We start from the raw sequence: 21,504 nt of genomic DNA, 5'->3' as shown, positions 1-21,504 counted from the left end.
TAAACAGGAAAAGAGACCCTGATCGAGGGGTCAAATATTAAACAGGACAACAGAGACCCTGATCGAGGGGTCAAATATTAAACAGGACAACAGAGACCCTGATCGAGGGGTAAAATATTAAACAGGACAACAGAGACCCTGATCGAGGGGTCAAATATTAAACAGGACAACAGAGACCCTGATCGAGGGTTAAAATATTAAACAGGACAACAGAGACCCTGATCGAGGGGTAAAATATTAAACAGGACAACAGTGACCCTGACCGAGGGTTAAAATATTGAACAGGAAAAGAGACCCTGATCGAGGGGTAAAATATTAAACAGGAAAAGAGACCCTGATCGAGGGGTCAAATATTAAACAGGACAACAGAGACCCTGATCGAGGGGTCAAATATTAAACAGGAAGAGACCCTGATCGAGTGGTCAAATATTAAACAGGACAACAGAGACCCTGATCGAGGGGTCAAATATTAAACAGGACAACAGAGACCCTGATCGAGGGGTCAAATATTAAACAGGACAACAGAGACCCTGATCGAGGGGTCAAATATTAAACAGGACAACAGAGACCCTGATCGAGGGGTAAAATATTAAACAGGACAACCGAGACCCTGATCGAGGGGTCAAATATTAAACAGGAAAAGAGACCCTGATCGAGGGGTCAAATATTAAACAGGACAACAGAGACCCTGATCGAGGGGTCAAATATTAAACAGGACAACAGAGACCCTGATCGAGGGTTAAAATATTAAACAGGACAACAGAGACCCTGATCGAGGGGTCAAATATTAAACAGGACAACAGAGACCCTGATCGAGGGGTAAAATATTAAACAGGACAACAGAGACCCTGATCGAGGGGTCAAATATTAAACAGGACAACAGAGACCCTGATCGAGGGGTAAAATATTAAACAGGACAACCGAGACCCTGATCGAGGGGTCAAATATTAAACAGGAAAAGAGACACTGATCGAGGGGTCGAATATTAAACAGGACAACAGAGACCCTGATCGAGGGGTCAAATATTAAACAGGACAACAGAGACCCTGATCGAGGGGTCAAATATTAAACAGGACAACAGAGACCCTGATCGAGGGGTCAAATATTAAACAGGACAACAGAGACCCTGATCGAGGGGTAAAATATTAAACAGGACAACCGAAACCCTGATCGAGGGGTCAAATATTAAACAGGAAAAGAGACCCTGATCGAGGGGTCAAATATTAAACAGGACAACAGAGACCCTGATCGAGGGGTCAAATATTAAACAGGACAACAGAGACCCTGATCGAGGGTTAAAATATTGAACAGGAAAAGAGACCCTGATCGAGGGGTCAAATATTAAACAGGACAACAGAGACCCTGATCGAGGGGTCAAATATTGAACAGGAAAAGAGACCCTGATCGAGGGGTCAAATATTAAACAGGACAACAGAGACCCTGATCGAGGGGTCAAATATTAAACAGGACAACAGAGACCCTGATCGAGGGGTCAAATATTAAACAGGACAACAGAGACCCTGATCGAGGGGTCAAATATTAAACAGGACAACAGAGACCCTGATCGAGGGGTCAAATATTAAACAGGACAACAGAGACCCTGAAAGAGGGGTCAAATATTAAACAGGACAACAGAGACACTGATCGAGGGGTCAAATATTAAACAGGACAACAGAGACCCTGATCGAGGGGTCAAATATTAAACAGGAAAAGAGACCCTGATCGAGGGGTCAAATATTAAACAGGACAACAGAGACCCTGATCGAGGGGTCAAATATTAAACAGGACAACAGAGACCCTGATCGAGGGGTAAAATATTAAACAGGACAACAGAGACCCTGATCGAGGGGTCAAATATTAAACAGGACAACAGAGACCCTGATCGAGGGTTAAAATATTAAACAGGACAACAGAGACCCTGATCGAGGGGTAAAATATTAAACAGGACAACAGTGACCCTGACCGAGGGTTAAAATATTGAACAGGAAAAGAGACCCTGATCGAGGGGTAAAATATTAAACAGGAAAAGAGACCCTGATCGAGGGGTCAAATATTAAACAGGACAACAGAGACCCTGATCGAGGGGTCAAATATTAAACAGGAAGAGACCCTGATCGAGTGGTCAAATATTAAACAGGACAACAGAGACCCTGATCGAGGGGTCAAATATTAAACAGGACAACAGAGACCCTGATCGAGGGGTCAAATATTAAACAGGACAACAGAGACCCTGATCGAGGGGTCAAATATTAAACAGGACAACAGAGACCCTGATCGAGGGGTAAAATATTAAACAGGACAACCGAGACCCTGATCGAGGGGTCAAATATTAAACAGGAAAAGAGACCCTGATCGAGGGGTCAAATATTAAACAGGACAACAGAGACCCTGATCGAGGAGTCAAATATTAAACAGGACAACAGAGACCCTGATCGAGGGTTAAAATATTAAACAGGACAACAGAGACCCTGATCGAGGGGTCAAATATTAAACAGGACAACAGAGACCCTGATCGAGGGGTAAAATATTAAACAGGACAACAGAGACCCTGATCGAGGGTTAAAATATTAAACAAGACAACAGAGACCCTGATCGAGGGTTAAAATATTAAACAGGACAACAGAGACCCTGATCGAGGGGTCAAATATTAAACAGGACAACAGAGACCCTGATCGAGGGGTCAAATATTAAACAGGACAACAGAGACCCTGATCGAGGGGTAAAATATTAAACAGGACAACCGAGACCCTGATCGAGGGGTCAAATATTAAACAGGAAAAGAGACCCTGATCGAGGGGTCGAATATTAAACAGGACAACAGAGACCCTGATCGAGGGGTCAAATATTAAACAGGACAACCGAAACCCTGATCGAGGGGTCAAATATTAAACAGGACAACAGAGACCCTGATCGAGGGGTCAAATATTAAACAGGACAACAGAGACCCTGATCGAGGGTTAAAATATTGAACAGGAAAAGAGACCCTGATCGAGGGGTCAAATATTAAACAGGACAACAGAGACCCTGATCGAGGGGTCAAATATTGAACAGGAAAAGAGACCCTGATCGAGGGGTCAAATATTAAACAGGACAACAGAGACCCTGATCGAGGGGTCAAATATTAAACAGGACAACAGAGACCCTGAAAGAGGGGTCAAATATTAAACAGGACAACAGAGACACTGATCGAGGGGTCAAATATTAAACAGGACAACAGAGACCCTGATCGAGGGGTCAAATATTAAACAGGAAAAGAGACCCTGATCGAGGGGTCAAATATTAAACAGGACAACAGAGACCCTGATCGAGGGGTCAAATATTAAACAGGACAACAGAGACCCTGATCGAGGGGTAAAATATTAAACAGGACAACAGAGACCCTGATCGAGGGGTCAAATATTAAACAGGACAACAGAGACCCTGATCGAGGGTTAAAATATTAAACAGGACAACAGAGACCCTGATCGAGGGGTAAAATATTAAACAGGACAACAGTGACCCTGACCGAGGGTTAAAATATTGAACAGGAAAAGAGACCCTGATCGAGGGGTAAAATATTAAACAGGAAAAGAGACCCTGATCGAGGGGTCAAATATTAAACAGGACAACAGAGACCCTGATCGAGGGGTCAAATATTAAACAGGAAGAGACCCTGATCGAGTGGTCAAATATTAAACAGGACAACAGAGACCCTGATCGAGGGGTCAAATATTAAACAGGACAACAGAGACCCTGATCGAGGGGTCAAATATTAAACAGGACAACAGAGACCCTGATCGAGGGGTCAAATATTAAACAGGACAACAGAGACCCTGATCGAGGGTTAAAATATTAAACAGGACAACAGAGACCCTGATCGAGGGGTCAAATATTAAACAGGACAACAGAGACCCTGATCGATGGTTAAAATATTAAACAGGACAACAGAGACCCTGATCGAGGGGTAAAATATTAAACAGGACAACAGAGACCCTGATCGAGGGTTAAAATATTAAACAAGACAACAGAGACCCTGATCGAGGGTTAAAATATTAAACAGGACAACAGAGACCCTGATCGAGGGGTCAAATATTAAACAGGACAACAGAGACCCTGATCGAGGGGTAAAATATTAAACAGGACAACAGAGACCCTGATCGAGGGGTCAAATATTAAACAGGAAAAGAGACCCTGATCGAGGGGTCGAATATTAAACAGGACAACAGAGACCCTGATCGAGGGGTCAAATATTAAACAGGACAACAGAGACCCTGATCGAGGGGTCAAATATTAAACAGGACAACAGAGACCCTGATCGAGGGTTAAAATATTAAACAGGACAACAGAGACCCTGATCGAGGGGTCAAATATTAAACAGGACAACAGAGACCCTGATCGATGGTTAAAATATTAAACAGGACAACAGAGACCCTGATCGAGGGGTAAAATATTAAACAGGACAACAGAGACCCTGATCGAGGGTTAAAATATTAAACAAGACAACAGAGACCCTGATCGAGGGTTAAAATATTAAACAGGACAACAGAGACCCTGATCGAGGGGTCAAATATTAAACAGGACAACAGAGACCCTGATCGAGGGGTCAAATATTAAACAGGACAACAGAGACCCTGATCGAGGGGTCAAATATTAAACAGGACAACAGAGACCCTGATCGAGGGGTCAAATATTGAACAGGAAAAGAGACCCTGATCGAGGGGTCAAATATTAAACAGGACAACAGAGACCCTGATCGAGGGGTCAAATATTAAACAGGACAACAGAGACCCTGATCGAGGGTTAAAATATTAAACAGGACAACAGAGACCCTGATCGAGGGGTAAAATATTAAACAGGACAACAGTGACCCTGACCGAGGGTTAAAATATTGAACAGGAAAAGAGACCCTGATCGAGGGGTAAAATATTAAACAGGAAAAGAGACCCTGATCGAGGGGTCAAATATTAAACAGGACAACAGAGACCCTGATCGAGGGGTCAAATATTAAACAGGAAGAGACCCTGATCGAGTGGTCAAATATTAAACAGGACAACAGAGACCCTGATCGAGGGGTCAAATATTAAACAGGACAACAGAGACCCTGATCGAGGGGTCAAATATTAAACAGGACAACAGAGACCCTGATCGAGGGGTCAAATATTAAACAGGACAACAGAGACCCTGATCGAGGGGTAAAATATTAAACAGGACAACCGAGACCCTGATCGAGGGGTCAAATATTAAACAGGAAAAGAGACCCTGATCGAGGGGTCAAATATTAAACAGGACAACAGAGACCCTGATCGAGGGGTCAAATATTAAACAGGACAACAGAGACCCTGATCGAGGGTTAAAATATTAAACAGGACAACAGAGACCCTGATCGAGGGGTCAAATATTAAACAGGACAACAGAGACCCTGATCGAGGGGTAAAATATTAAACAGGACAACAGAGACCCTGATCGAGGGGTCAAATATTAAACAGGACAACAGAGACCCTGATCGAGGGGTAAAATATTAAACAGGACAACAGAGACCCTGATCGAGGGGTAAAATATTAAACAGGACAACAGTGACCCTGACCGAGGGTTAAAATATTGAACAGGAAAAGAGACCCTGATCGAGGGGTAAAATATTAAACAGGAAAAGAGACCCTGATCGAGGGGTCAAATATTAAACAGGACAACAGAGACCCTGATCGAGGGGTCAAATATTAAACAGGAAGAGACCCTGATCGAGTGGTCAAATATTAAACAGGACAACAGAGACCCTGATCGAGGGGTCAAATATTAAACAGGACAACAGAGACCCTGATCGAGGGGTCAAATATTAAACAGGACAACAGAGACCCTGATCGAGGGGTCAAATATTAAACAGGACAACAGAGACCCTGATCGAGGGTTAAAATATTAAACAGGACAACAGAGACCCTGATCGAGGGGTCAAATATTAAACAGGACAACAGAGACCCTGATCGATGGTTAAAATATTAAACAGGACAACAGAGACCCTGATCGAGGGGTAAAATATTAAACAGGACAACAGAGACCCTGATCGAGGGTTAAAATATTAAACAAGACAACAGAGACCCTGATCGAGGGTTAAAATATTAAACAGGACAACAGAGACCCTGATCGAGGGGTCAAATATTAAACAGGACAACAGAGACCCTGATCGAGGGGTAAAATATTAAACAGGACAACAGAGACCCTGATCGAGGGGTCAAATATTAAACAGGAAAAGAGACCCTGATCGAGGGGTCGAATATTAAACAGGACAACAGAGACCCTGATCGAGGGGTCAAATATTAAACAGGACAACAGAGACCCTGATCGAGGGGTCAAATATTAAACAGGACAACAGAGACCCTGATCGAGGGTTAAAATATTAAACAGGACAACAGAGACCCTGATCGAGGGGTCAAATATTAAACAGGACAACAGAGACCCTGATCGATGGTTAAAATATTAAACAGGACAACAGAGACCCTGATCGAGGGGTAAAATATTAAACAGGACAACAGAGACCCTGATCGAGGGTTAAAATATTAAACAAGACAACAGAGACCCTGATCGAGGGTTAAAATATTAAACAGGACAACAGAGACCCTGATCGAGGGGTCAAATATTAAACAGGACAACAGAGACCCTGATCGAGGGGTCAAATATTAAACAGGACAACAGAGACCCTGATCGAGGGGTCAAATATTAAACAGGACAACAGAGACCCTGATCGAGGGGTCAAATATTGAACAGGAAAAGAGACCCTGATCGAGGGGTCAAATATTAAACAGGACAACAGAGACCCTGATCGAGGGGTCAAATATTAAACAGGACAACAGAGACCCTGATCGAGGGTTAAAATATTAAACAGGACAACAGAGACCCTGATCGAGGGGTAAAATATTAAACAGGACAACAGTGACCCTGACCGAGGGTTAAAATATTGAACAGGAAAAGAGACCCTGATCGAGGGGTAAAATATTAAACAGGAAAAGAGACCCTGATCGAGGGGTCAAATATTAAACAGGACAACAGAGACCCTGATCGAGGGGTCAAATATTAAACAGGAAGAGACCCTGATCGAGTGGTCAAATATTAAACAGGACAACAGAGACCCTGATCGAGGGGTCAAATATTAAACAGGACAACAGAGACCCTGATCGAGGGGTCAAATATTAAACAGGACAACAGAGACCCTGATCGAGGGGTCAAATATTAAACAGGACAACAGAGACCCTGATCGAGGGGTAAAATATTAAACAGGACAACCGAGACCCTGATCGAGGGGTCAAATATTAAACAGGAAAAGAGACCCTGATCGAGGGGTCAAATATTAAACAGGACAACAGAGACCCTGATCGAGGGGTCAAATATTAAACAGGACAACAGAGACCCTGATCGAGGGTTAAAATATTAAACAGGACAACAGAGACCCTGATCGAGGGGTCAAATATTAAACAGGACAACAGAGACCCTGATCGAGGGGTCAAATATTAAACAGGACAACAGAGACCCTGATCGAGGGGTCAAATATTGAACAGGAAAAGAGACCCTGATCGAGGGGTCAAATATTAAACAGGACAACAGAGACCCTGATCGAGGGGTCAAATATTAAACAGGACAACAGAGACCCTGATCGAGGGGTCAAATATTAAACAGGACAACAGAGACCCTGATCGAGGGGTCAAATATTAAACAGGACAACAGAGACCCTGATCGAGGGGTCAAATATTAAACAGGACAACAGAGACCCTGATCGAGGGGTAAAATATTAAACAGGACAACCGAAACCCTGATCGAGGGGTAAAATATTAAACAGGACAACAGAGACCCTGATCGAGGGTTAAAATATTAAACAAGACAACAGAGACCCTGATCGAGGGTTAAAATATTAAACAGGACAACAGAGACCCTGATCGAGGGTTAAAATATTAAACAGGACAACAGAGACCCTGATCGAGGGGTCAAATATTAAACAGGACAACAGAGACCCTGATCGAGGGGTCAAATATTAAACAGGACAACAGAGACCCTGATCGAGGGGTCAAATATTGAACAGGAAAAGAGACCCTGATCGAGGGGTCAAATATTAAACAGGACAACAGAGACACTGATCGAGGGGTCAAATATTAAACAGGACAACAGAGACCCTGATCGAGGGGTCAAATATTAAACAGGACAACAGAGACCCTGATCGAGGGGTCAAATATTAAACAGGACAACAGAGACCCTGATCGAGGGGTCAAATATTAAACAGGATAACAGAGACCCTGAAAGAGGGGTCAAATATTAAACAGGACAACAGAGACACTGATCGAGGGGTCAAATATTAAACAGGACAACAGAGACCCTGATCGAGGGGTCAAATATTAAACAGGAAAAGAGACCCTGATCGAGGGGTCAAATATTGAACAGGAAAAGAGACCCTGATCGAGGGGTCAAATATTAAACAGGACAACAGAGACCCTGATCGAGGGGTCAAATATTAAACAGGACAACAGAGACCCTGATCGAGGGGTCAAATATTAAACAGGACAACAGAGACCCTGATCGAGGGGTCAAATATTAAACAGGACAACAGAGACCCTGATCGAGGGGTCAAATATTAAACAGGATAACAGAGACCCTGAAAGAGGGGTCAAATATTAAACAGGACAACAGAGACACTGATCGAGGGGTCAAATATTAAACAGGACAACAGAGACCCTGATCGAGGGGTCAAATATTAAACAGGAAAAGAGACCCTGATCGAGGGGTCAAATATTAAACAGGACAACAGAGACCCTGTCGAGGGGTCAAATATTAAACAGGACAACAGAGACCCTGATCGAGGGGTAAAATATTAAACAGGACAACAGAGACCCTGATCGAGGGGTCAAATATTAAACAGGACAACAGAGACCCTGATCGAGGGTTAAAATATTAAACAGGACAACAGAGACCCTGATCGAGGGGTAAAATATTAAACAGGACAACAGTGACCCTGACCGAGGGTTAAAATATTGAACAGGAAAAGAGACCCTGATCGAGGGGTAAAATATTAAACAGGAAAAGAGACCCTGATCGAGGGGTCAAATATTAAACAGGACAACAGAGACCCTGATCGAGGGGTCAAATATTAAACAGGAAGAGACCCTGATCGAGTGGTCAAATATTAAACAGGACAACAGAGACCCTGATCGAGGGGTCAAATATTAAACAGGACAACAGAGACCCTGATCGAGGGGTCAAATATTAAACAGGACAACAGAGACCCTGATCGAGGGGTCAAATATTAAACAGGACAACAGAGACCCTGATCGAGGGGTCAAATATTAAACAGGACAACAGAGACCCTGATCGAGGGGTAAAATATTAAACAGGACAACCGAGACCCTGATCGAGGGGTCAAATATTAAACAGGAAAAGAGACCCTGATCGAGGGGTCAAATATTAAACAGGACAACAGAGACCCTGATCGAGGGGTCAAATATTAAACAGGACAACAGAGACCCTGATCGAGGGTTAAAATATTAAACAGGACAACAGAGACCCTGATCGAGGGGACAAATATTAAACAGGACAACAGAGACCCTGATCGAGGGGTAAAATATTAAACAGGACAACAGAGACCCTGATCGAGGGTTAAAATATTAAACAAGACAACAGAGACCCTGATCGAGGGTTAAAATATTAAACAGGACAACAGAGACCCTGATCGAGGGGTCAAATATTAAACAGGACAACAGAGACCCTGATCGAGGGGTCAAATATTAAACAGGACAACAGAGACCCTGATCGAGGGGTAAAATATTAAACAGGACAACCGAGACCCTGATCGAGGGGTCAAATATTAAACAGGAAAAGAGACCCTGATCGAGGGGTCGAATATTAAACAGGACAACAGAGACCCTGATCGAGGGGTCAAATATTAAACAGGACAACCGAAACCCTGATCGAGGGGTCAAATATTAAACAGGACAACAGAGACCCTGATCGAGGGGTCAAATATTAAACAGGACAACAGAGACCCTGATCGAGGGTTAAAATATTGAACAGGAAAAGAGACCCTGATCGAGGGGTCAAATATTAAACAGGACAACAGAGACCCTGATCGAGGGGTCAAATATTGAACAGGAAAAGAGACCCTGATCGAGGGGTCAAATATTAAACAGGACAACAGAGACCCTGATCGAGGGGTCAAATATTAAACAGGACAACAGAGACCCTGAAAGAGGGGTCAAATATTAAAAAGGACAACAGAGACACTGATCGAGGGGTCAAATATTAAACAGGACAACAGAGACCCTGATCGAGGGGTCAAATATTAAACAGGAAAAGAGACCCTGATCGAGGGGTCAAATATTAAACAGGACAACAGAGACCCTGATCGAGGGGTCAAATATTAAACAGGACAACAGAGACCCTGATCGAGGGGTAAAATATTAAACAGGACAACAGAGACCCTGATCGAGGGGTCAAATATTAAACAGGACAACAGAGACCCTGATCGAGGGTTAAAATATTAAACAGGACAACAGAGACCCTGATCGAGGGGTAAAATATTAAACAGGACAACAGTGACCCTGACCGAGGGTTAAAATATTGAACAGGAAAATAGACCCTGATCGAGGGGTAAAATATTAAACAGGAAAAGAGACCCTGATCGAGGGGTCAAATATTAAACAGGACAACAGAGACCCTGATCGAGGGGTCAAATATTAAACAGGAAGAGACCCTGATCGAGTGGTCAAATATTAAACAGGACAACAGAGACCCTGATCGAGGGGTCAAATATTAAACAGGACAACAGAGACCCTGATCGAGGGGTCAAATATTAAACAGGACAACAGAGACCCTGATCGAGGGGTCAAATATTAAACAGGACAACAGAGACCCTGATCGAGGGGTAAAATATTAAACAGGACAACCGAGACCCTGATCGAGGGGTCAAATATTAAACAGGAAAAGAGACCCTGATCGAGGGGTCAAATATTAAACAGGACAACAGAGACCCTGATCGAGGGGTCAAATATTAAACAGGACAACAGAGACCCTGATCGAGGGTTAAAATATTAAACAGGACAACAGAGACCCTGATCGAGGGGTCAAATATTAAACAGGACAACAGAGACCCTGATCGAGGGGTAAAATATTAAACAGGACAACAGAGACCCTGATCGAGGGTTAAAATATTAAACAAGACAACAGAGACCCTGATCGAGGGTTAAAATATTAAACAGGACAACAGAGACCCTGATCGAGGGGTCAAATATTAAACAGGACAACAGAGACCCTGATCGAGGGGTAAAATATTAAACAGGACAACAGAGACCCTGATCGAGGGGTAAAATATTAAACAGGACAACCGAGACCCTGATCGAGGGGTCAAATATTAAACAGGAAAAGAGACCCTGATCGAGGGGTCGAATATTAAACAGGACAACAGAGACCCTGATCGAGGGGTCAAATATTAAACAGGACAACAGAGACCCTGATCGAGGGGTCAAATATTAAACAGGACAACAGAGACCCTGATCGAGGGGTAAAATATTAAACAGGACAACCGAAACCCTGATCGAGGGGTCAAATATTAAACAGGAAAAGAGACCCTGATCGAGGGGTCAAATATTAAACAGGAAAAGAGACCCTGATCGAGGGGTCAAATATTAAACAGGACAACAGAGACTCTGATCGAGGGGTCAAATATTAAACAGGACAACAGAGACCCTGATCGAGGGTTAAAATATTGAACAGGAAAAGAGACCCTGATCGAGGGGTCAAATATTAAACAGGACAACAGAGACCCTGATCGAGGGGTCAAATATTGAACAGGAAAAGAGACCCTGATCGAGGGGTCAAATATTAAACAGGACAACAGAGACCCTGATCGAGGGGTCAAATATTAAACAGGACAACAGAGACCCTGATCGAGGGGTCAAATATTAAACAGGACAACAGAGACCCTGATCGAGGGGTCAAATATTAAACAGGACAACAGAGACCCTGATCGAGGGGTCAAATATTAAACAGGACAACAGAGACCCTGAAAGAGGGGTCAAATATTAAACAGGACAACAGAGACACTGATCGAGGGGTCAAATATTAAACAGGACAACAGAGACCCTGATCGAGGGGTCAAATATTAAACAGGAAAAGAGACCCTGATCGAGGGGTCAAATATTAAACAGGACAACAGAGACCCTGATCGAGGGGTCAAATATTAAACAGGACAACAGAGACCCTGATCGAGGGGTAAAATATTAAACAGGACAACAGAGACCCTGATCGAGGGGTCAAATATTAAACAGGACAACAGAGACCCTGATCGAGGGTTAAAATATTAAACAGGACAACAGAGACCCTGATCGAGGGGTAAAATATTAAACAGGACAACAGTGACCCTGACCGAGGGTTAAAATATTGAACAGGAAAATAGACCCTGATCGAGGGGTAAAATATTAAACAGGAAAAGAGACCCTGATCGAGGGGTCAAATATTAAACAGGACAACAGAGACCCTGATCGAGGGGTCAAATATTAAACAGGAAGAGACCCTGATCGAGTGGTCAAATATTAAACAGGACAACAGAGACCCTGATCGAGGGGTCAAATATTAAACAGGACAACAGAGACCCTGATCGAGGGGTCAAATATTAAACAGGACAACAGAGACCCTGATCGAGGGGTAAAATATTAAACAGGACAACCGAGACCCTGATCGAGGGGTCAAATATTAAACAGGAAAAGAGACCCTGATCGAGGGGTCAAATATTAAACAGGACAACAGAGACCCTGATCGAGGGGTCAAATATTAAACAGGACAACAGAGACCCTGATCGAGGGGTCAAATATTAAATAGGACAACAGAGACCCTGATCGAGGGGTCAAATATTAAACAGGACAACAGAGACCCTGATCGAGGGGTAAAATATTAAACAGGACAACCGAGACCCTGATCGAGGGGTCAAATATTAAACAGGAAAAGAGACCCTGATCGAGGGGTCAAATATTAAACAGGACAACAGAGACCCTGATCGAGGGGTCAAATATTAAACAGGACAACCGAGACCCTGATCGAGGGGTCAAATATTAAACAGGAAAAGAGACCCTGATCGAGGGGTCAAATATTAAACAGGACAACAGAGACCCTGATCGAGGGGTCAAATATTAAACAGGACAACAGAGACCCTGATCGAGGGGTAAAATATTAAAAAGGATGAGATGGATCCAATCAAGGGGTAAAGTATTAAACTTGACAAGAGCGATCCCAATGGAGGGGTAGAATATTAAACGGGATGAGAGAATTCGCGATTGAGGGGTAAATATTAAACAGGACGAGATGGATCCGATTGGGATAAAATTTTAAACAGGATGAGAGATCCCGATCAAGGGGTAAAATATTAAACTGGAGAAAAGGGATCCTGATCGAGGGGTAAAATATTAAATGGGACAATGGACTCCAATCATGGGGTAAATATTAAAAGGGACAAGGGGGATCCAATTGAGGGATAAAATATTAAACAAGGCAAGGGGACTCGAATCGAGGGCTAAATATTGAAAGGGTCAAGGGGGCTCTGATGAGGCATAAAATATTAAACAGGATGAGAGCAATTCCGATCGAGCGGCATGGACAAGGTCCAGAGGCTCAACAGCCCATGGCAGAGGTCTGAACCCACCCTGGGGCTGTTAATTGGTCCCCTACCACCCACGAGGTGGCACAGCCGGTCCTCCCCTGCCTCGCCACTGACCTCATACTCGGACTTGGAGTCCTGCTCCGGCAGCTGGAAGAACACCTGGTAAGTCTGCAGCGAGACCAGAAGCAGGAAGCAGGATCGTTTGCGGGAGGCAGGTTTGTCGCAGTGGAACGCCTAGAGATAGAAAGGGGGAAAGAAAGCAGGGTGGGGCAGCAGGTTGTGAGCAGAGAGAAGGGTGGACTGAAATCAACATTACCCCAGGCCACCTCATCCCCTCCCAATTACCCTAAGCACCATGAGGAGCATCCCCTCACCCAAAATCAAGCCCCACACACCTGACCCCCTCTCCTTCCCACTCTACCCCTCTTCCCAAAGGATATTCCCTCTCTTCATCTCTCCCAGACCTCCTCCGGCCTAAAAACCCCTTCCTGCTGTGTCTTGGCCCGTCCTCTTGCCCAGGACTCCTGTTCCCACCAGCTGCTGCTATCTCGTTCTACTGTCCCTTCTCTTACCCCTCTGGGCACCTCCTACCCCATTCCTTTCTCCCTGCTTCCCTCTTGTGTCCTCTCAAACCACTTTTCCCCCCCTCCATTCCCTCCCAATGCTAGGACCCACCCCTCACCTCCAAGAGATGGTTTATCATCTCTGCCTGGCCACTGCTGTGCCGGACGCAGCCCGACACCATCTCCACGACCACACCCAGGTGACCCTCGGCCAGGATATCCTCCACGCTGGGCAGTAGCTCCCCACATATCTCCGCAAACTGTGGAAGAGTTGGCAGTCAGCCATTGGAAGAAGAAATGGGGGCAATTGGGTGGGCAATAAACAGTGGAGGGTTGGAGGCCGTGCTGAGGAGGTGCGAGGGCAAGTCGGGGAGGGGCAGGTGAGGATGCAGAGTGGCCAAAGGAGTGGGGAAAGTGGGGGTGAGGAGGTAAAAGGAGTTGAGGAAAGAGGGGGCCAAGGGGTAGGGAGTTGAGTTCTTCCACCTTTGGATCTACTCACCAGAGAGGTGGGGGCCACTGCCAGAGCTCGCTGCACAGCAAAGTTGGCCATGGGGTGGAGGGCCAGCTCTTCCAGTCTGCCCTTCAGGTTCGAGGTGTAGAACTCGGTGAAGAGCTTGGCGTCCATCACTAGGACCACCGCCTCCAGCAGCCGACTGCCTGTCCTGTCCTTCATGAATTCCAGGAGCGAGCTGGGAGAGCAAGGCAGGAGGCCATGAGAGAGGCAGGGAGGCTTCTGTGTACCCTCAGCCTTCCCCCCCCACCACCCCCGAACTGGGTGCCAGGCCCATGCATCAGTCCAACGTGACCACCACCACCACCCCTACACCCAGCTCCCTCTCCTGCATTCCCAATCCAACTACCGACATTCACCCTTCCTCCTTCCCACCCTCCACTGCCCACGTCCCCTTCAACCCTCACCATGTTTATCAAGACCTCTCTGTATGTATGACACTGCAACAGGTCTGCACTTGACAAGAAAAGGCAGAGAGCTGTGGACATAGCTCAGCGCACGGTAACCAGCCTCCCCCCTCATGGCTCTATCTTCACTTCTCGCTGCCTCAGTAAAGCAGCCAGCAGATTATGAGAGCCCTACTCACCCCAGACATTCTCTCGTCCCCCGATAGACAAAAGCCTGAAAGCACATACCAGCAGGCTCATGGAGAGCTTCTGCACCCACCCCCCATTCTCCTGAACTCCAGTACAGTAAGTTACACTCATGATCTCACAATCTACCCCGTTACGATCTTGTACCTCGTCGTTCCCCTGCACTGCACTTCCTCTGTAGCTGTCACACTTTATCCTGAATTGTTGCTGCTTTACGTTGCTCTGCCTCGATGCATCTGGGAGGGAACTGTGCCGCCATCCATACCCACGCCTACCACGTGATGCCGAATTAAACTGAACCTCTCTGCCCACACGTGCTCTGTATTCCACCACTCCCTATATACTCTTCGGTCTATCCAAAAACCTCTTAAACCACGATCGTGTCTGTCTCCACCAGTTGCCCTGGTAGGCCATTCCAGGGATCCAATGCTCAATAAACTTTCCCTCAGTGTCCCCTCGTATTTGGCATCCGTGCTGGGAAAAGGACTGTCTACTCTCAGCAACACACACAGAATGCTGGAGGAACTCAACAAGTCAGGTAGAATTTACAGACAGGAATAAAGGACATACTGGGCAGAATTGTCACCTGTTTATTTCCCTCCACAAATGCTGCCCGACATGCCAAGTTCCTCCAGCATTTTGTGCGTGTGGCTCTATATTTCCAGCACCTGCAGAATCTCTCCTGTTACGGTCTACCCTCATTCTGCTTCTCATGATTTCAGAAACCTCTGACAGCGTCTCCTGTCAGCAGAAGAGGTCTCAAGACCAGCGTAGGTCATTCACACCGAACACCTGGGCAGACGAGGAGCCAGGGCCCACCTCCACTCCAGTTTCATCGTGCTCCTCCTCCTTCGCAGAGTCTGCAACCCGCTGCAGCCCTGGCTCCGTGCCACTCTGAGGCTTTCACCTCCCGACCACCCGGCCTCTGGGCACCGTGCGTCACTGCTGGCTCAGAGTCCCTCCAGCAGACCAGCACCTTGTTTTCACTCTCACGGGCAGTTTGAGGACCAGAACGCAGATTCGGGGGACTGCTTTGCCGAGCACCCCTGCTCTTTCCCATGCAAGAGGCAGGATCTCCCAGTGTAATTCCACTTCCCATTCTGAATTATCAGCCACGGCCCCCTCTACTGCCACGATGAGACCAAACTCAGGATGGAGCAGGATCACCTTATATTCTGTCCGAGTAGCCTCCACGCTGATTACATGAACATCGATTTCTCCAGCTCCCCCCCCCCCCCCCCCATTTACTATTCCCCATTCTGGTGACTCTCTCACCCCTTCTCTGCTCCTACTATCATCCCTTCTGGTTCCTTCCCTCTTTCCCTTTATTCCACGGTCCACTGTCCTCTCCTATCAAATTCTTTCTTCTTCAGCCCTTGACCTCTTCCACCTATCCCCCCCAAGTATCTTTCTTCACCCACCCTCACAACCTTGCCCCTCACCTATCATCTGCCAGCTTGTACTCCTTCCCCTGTCTTCCTATCCTAGCAGTTCTGCCCTTTTACTTTTTCAAATAAAGGGTTTTGGCCTGAAATGTTGGCTGTCTTTCCCTCTCCATAGGCGCTACCCGATTTGCTGAGTTCCTCCAGCAAGGTGTGTGTTCTCAAGATTTCCAGCATCGGCAGAATCTCGTGCCAGCGGTAGCTGCATTTTCTGCTTTTAGTATCAGTTTCCAATGATGTGACAGATGGAACTTAATGCAGACCAATTACTGCACTTTAGGAGGACAAACCAGACAAGTCTTACACAGTGAAGGGCAGGGCACTGAGGAGTGCTGTAGAACAGAGGGATCTGGGAATACAGCTCCATAATTCATCGAGCAAACACAAGGAAATCTGCAGATGCTGAAAATTCAAACAACAACACACACAAAATGCTGGTGGAACACAGCAGGCCAGGCAGCATCTATAGGGAGAAGCACTGTCGACGTTTCAGGCCGAGACCCTTCGTCAGGACTAACCGAAAGGAAAGATAGTAAGAGATTTGAAAGTAGTCGGGGGAGGGGGAAATGCGAAATGATAGGAGAAGACTGGGGGGGGGGGGGGCGCGAAATGAAGCTAAGAACTGGAAAGGTAATTGGCGAAAGTGATACAGAGCTGGAGAAGGGAAAGGATCATGGGACGGGAGGCCTCGGGAGAAAGAAGCGGGGGGGGGGGGGTGGGAGAAGCACCAAAGGAAGAAGGAGAACAGGCAAACAACTAAATATGTCAGGGATGGGGTAAGAAGGGGAGGAGGGGCATTAACAGAAGTTAGAGAAGTCAATGTTCATGCTATCAGGTTGGAGGCTACCCAGCCGGTATATAAGGTGTTGTTCCTCCAACCTGAGTGTGGTTTCATTTTGACAGTAGGGGAGGCCATGGACAGACATATCAGAATGGGAATGGGACGTGGAATTAAAATGTGTGGCCACTGGGAGATCCTGCTTTCTCTGGCGGACAGAGCATAGGTGTTCAGTGAAACAGTCTCCCAGTCTGCGTCGGGTCTCGCCAATATATAAAAGGCCACACCGGGAGCACCGGACGCAGTATACCACACCAGCCGACTCACAGATGAAGTGTCGCCTCACCTGGAAGGACTGTCTGGGGCCCTGAATGGTGGTGAGGGAGGAAGTGTAAGGGCAGGTGTAGCACTTGTTCCACTTACAAGGATAAGTGCCAGGAGGGAGATCGGTGGGAAGGGATGGGGGGGGGGGGGGGGGACAAGTGGACAAGGGAGTCGTGTGTAGGGAGCGATCCCTGCAAAAAGCAGAAAGGGTGGGGGGAGGGAAAGATGTGCTTGGTAGTGGGATCCCATTGGAGGTGGCAGAAGTTACAAAGAATTATACGTTGGACCTGGAGGCTGGTGGGGTGGTAAGTAAGGACAAGGGGAACCCTATCCCAAGTGGGGTGGCAGGTGGATGGGGTGAGGGCAGATGTGCGGGAAATGGGAGAGATGCATTTGAGAGCAGAGTTGATGGTGGACAAAGGAAAGCCCCTTTGTTTAAAAAAGGAAGACATCTCCTTTGACCTGGAATGAAAAGCCTCATCCTGACAGCAGATGTGGCGGAGATGGAGGAATTGTGAGAAGGGGATAGCATTTTTGCAAGAGACAGGGTGGGAAGAGGAATAGTCCAGGTAGCTGTGAGAGTCTGTAGGCTTATAGTAGATATCAGTAGATAGGCCGTCTCCAGAGATGGAGACAGAAAGATCAAGAAAGGGGAGGGAGGTGTCGGAAATGGACCAGGTAAATTTGAGGGCAGGGTGAAAGTTGGAGGCAAAGTTAATAAAGTCAATGAGCCCAGCATGCATGCAGGAGGCAGCGCCAATGCAGTCGTCGATGTAGCAAAGGAAAAGAGAGGGATGGATACCGGTATAGACTTGGAACATGGACTGTTCCACAAAGCCAACAAAATGGCAGGCATAACTGGGACCCATACAGGTGCCCATGGCTATACCCTTGGTTTGGAGGAAGTGGGAGGAGCCAAAGGAGAAATTATTGAGAGTAAGAACTAATTCCACTAGACGGAGGAGAGTGGTGGTAGAGGGGAATTGGTTAGGTCTGGAATCCAAAAAAAAGCGAAGAGCTTCGATACCATCTCGGTGGGGGTGGAAGTATATAGGGACTGGACGTCCATGGTGAAATTAAGATGGTGGGGGCTAGGGATCTATAGGGACTGGACGTCCATGGTGAAAATAAGACGGTGGGGGCCAGGGCCCTGACACTCGGTCTGCCAGAGAAAGCAGGATCTCCCAGTGGCCACACAATTTAATTCCACGTCCCATTCTGATATGTCTATCCATGGCCTCCTCTACTGTTAAAATGAATCCAAACTCAGGATGGAGGAACAATACCTTATATACCGGCTGGGTAGCCTCCAACCTGATGGCATGAACATTGACTTCTCTAACCTGTTAATGCCCCTCCTCCCCTTCTTACCCCATCCCTGACATATTTAGTTGTTTGCCTATTCTCCATCTCCCTCTGGTGCTCCCCTCCCCTCCTTTCTTTCTCCTGAGGCCTCCCATCCCATGATCCTTTCCCTTCTCCAGCTCTGTATCCCTTTTGCCAATCACCTTTCCAGCTCTTAGCTTCATCCCACCCCCTCCGGCCTTCTCCTATCATTTCGCATTTCCCCCTCCCCCGACTACTTTCAAATCTCTTACTATCTTTCCTTTCCTGACGAAGGGTCTCGGCCCGAAACATCAACGGTGCTTCTCCTTATAGATGCTGCCTGGCCTGCTGTGTTCCACCAGCATTTTGTGTGTGTTGTTTCCATAATTCATTGGAAGTGTTGCTACAGGTAGACAGGGTCATAAAGAAAGCTTCTGGCACATTGACCTTCAAAAGTCAAGTCACTTTTTATTGTCATTTCGACCATAAACTGTTGGTACAGTACACAGTAAAAACGGAACAACGATTCTCCAGGACCCTGGTGCAACATGAATCACCACAAAACTACACTAGACTATGTGAGACCACTCAAAGATACACTAGACTACGTAAAGCAACACAAAAGCTACACTAGGGCACTGAATGTAGGTACTGGGATTATATTTTGAAGTTGTACTAGATATTGGTGAGATAGAGTATTTTGTGCAGTTCTGGAAAGATATCAATAAGCCTAAAGGAACCTGAGGATCCCTGAGTAATAGGGATGGCTGGAGAGGCTGGACTTTATTCCCAGGAGCGCAGGGGAACAAGGGGATCTTAAGGAGGTATACAAACTGACGAGCAGGGTAGAAAGGGTGAATGGGTGTAACCAGAACCAGTGGTCATAGGTTTAGGATGAAAGGTGAAATATTTAAGGAGAATCTGAGAGGAAATTTCTTCACTCAAAGGGTGTTGAACAAGTTGCCAGTGGAAGTGATCGATGCGGATTTAATTGTAACATTTAAAGCGAATTGGACAGGTTTGGAGGGATATGGTCGGAGTGCAGGCCGATGGGACTGGGCAGAAGATTAGGTGGGTATTAAAAGGGCCGAATGGCCACTTCAGATGTTGTAGTGCTGTATAACTTTGTGTCCCTCCCTGGCTCAGCATGAGGCTGACAGTCACAGCCTTTTCCCCAGCGTACAGAGGTTGGTAGTGGGGACAAGCTCCCCACTAGGTAGTGACCTATTAAATGCTCCCAATGGCGTGTGCCTCAAACAGCCTCTGACAACCCAGTCCAGCTCCTGGCCTTCACATGTGGCTTAGCAGCTAAGCCTGGCGGAACTGTTCCTACCAACAGGAGATGCGGCAAAAGGGAGCATACCAGCACCTTAAAACCAGTTGCTTTGGGCAACCGTGGTTGGCAGCTCATCTAGGAGGAGGAAAACTCTGATGTCAAACCTCCACTGTACCCACTGTAAAAGGGGGTTTCTTTTTTCTCTTTGTTACTGTGTACGTTAATCAAAATGGCTTCTTTGTCTTGTTAAAAGTAGGAATGCTTCTTTGTTGCAAGAGAGTGCTGGAAGCTTGTTTGGGTTAAAATTTACTGATAACGAGAATTGTATTCCTTTGTAAACCAATTGGGATTAATGTTGTTCTTTCTTCTGAGTCTGTAAGCTATTGTTGGCGGGCTTTTGTGGAGTCGTCGCGAGGGGGTGAGAGAGAGGACACGATGCTGTAAACTGGGCGAGGAACGGACCCCAAGCGGGGGTCCGAGGCCAGGAGGTACCCCGAGGAGAGGAGACGAAGATAGATGTGCTTGGCTGGCCACTTCAGGTGGTCCTGAGCTGCGAGTCAAGGAGTTCGGAGGGGATCGAATAGTGGCCAGAAGACTTCAGTAATTGAGCTCCAATGGTTGTGCACAAAGTGGTTTGGACTTTGATAAGTTTGGCGCCTCTACTTTCTTTTCCTTCATGTATACTGTATGGTTATTAATCAGTTATAGTAATGTTTATAAATTGTAATTATTTAATCACATATGGTGCCTTGTTTGTTCTTTGGCGAGGCGGGGACATCACACAGCATCCACACAAGCTGATTACCCAGTCTGGCGGGGCTGACGGCTGCACCCCCTAGACGAGAACGAGCTGAGCGAGTCTGAGGCGACCCAGGGGGTTAGATTGTGGGGTGCTCGGTCCGGGATTGATTTCTGTGGAAGCTGTGTGATCGCCCTCTTTAAATTATGTCTGTGGCGAAGAGCTGGTGTGCCTTTGCGGGTGTGCGATTGCTGGTTATCTCTGCGTGTGTGTTGGGTGGGGTGGCTGTTGGTGCCCCGGAGGACGTTGTTCGAGTTCCAACTATCTTTGACGAAATGGTGGTGGGGCCATGGGC

The 21,504-nt window shown here is 46.4% G+C and overlaps 1 protein-coding gene across 1 annotated transcript in view; it reads right to left on the bottom strand.

The window, feature by feature from the left end:
- The window catches only part of LOC132381854 (nucleolar protein 9), a 43,413-nt gene that overhangs the window by 10,556 nt on the left and 11,353 nt on the right, over positions 1–21,504 (bottom strand). The window contains exons 6-8 of the mRNA XM_059951494.1: positions 14,660–14,849; positions 14,280–14,420; positions 13,712–13,831 (exon numbers count right to left, since the gene is read on the bottom strand). Coding sequence (XP_059807477.1) covers positions 13,712–13,831; positions 14,280–14,420; positions 14,660–14,849 — 451 coding nt within the window. The remainder of the gene's footprint in view (positions 1–13,711; positions 13,832–14,279; positions 14,421–14,659; positions 14,850–21,504) is intronic.

Source organism: Hypanus sabinus, chromosome 26 (assembly GCF_030144855.1).
Source record: "Hypanus sabinus isolate sHypSab1 chromosome 26, sHypSab1.hap1, whole genome shotgun sequence".
NCBI lineage: Eukaryota > Metazoa > Chordata > Chondrichthyes > Myliobatiformes > Dasyatidae > Hypanus > Hypanus sabinus.
This window is presented reverse-complemented; position numbering and strand designations above follow the sequence as displayed.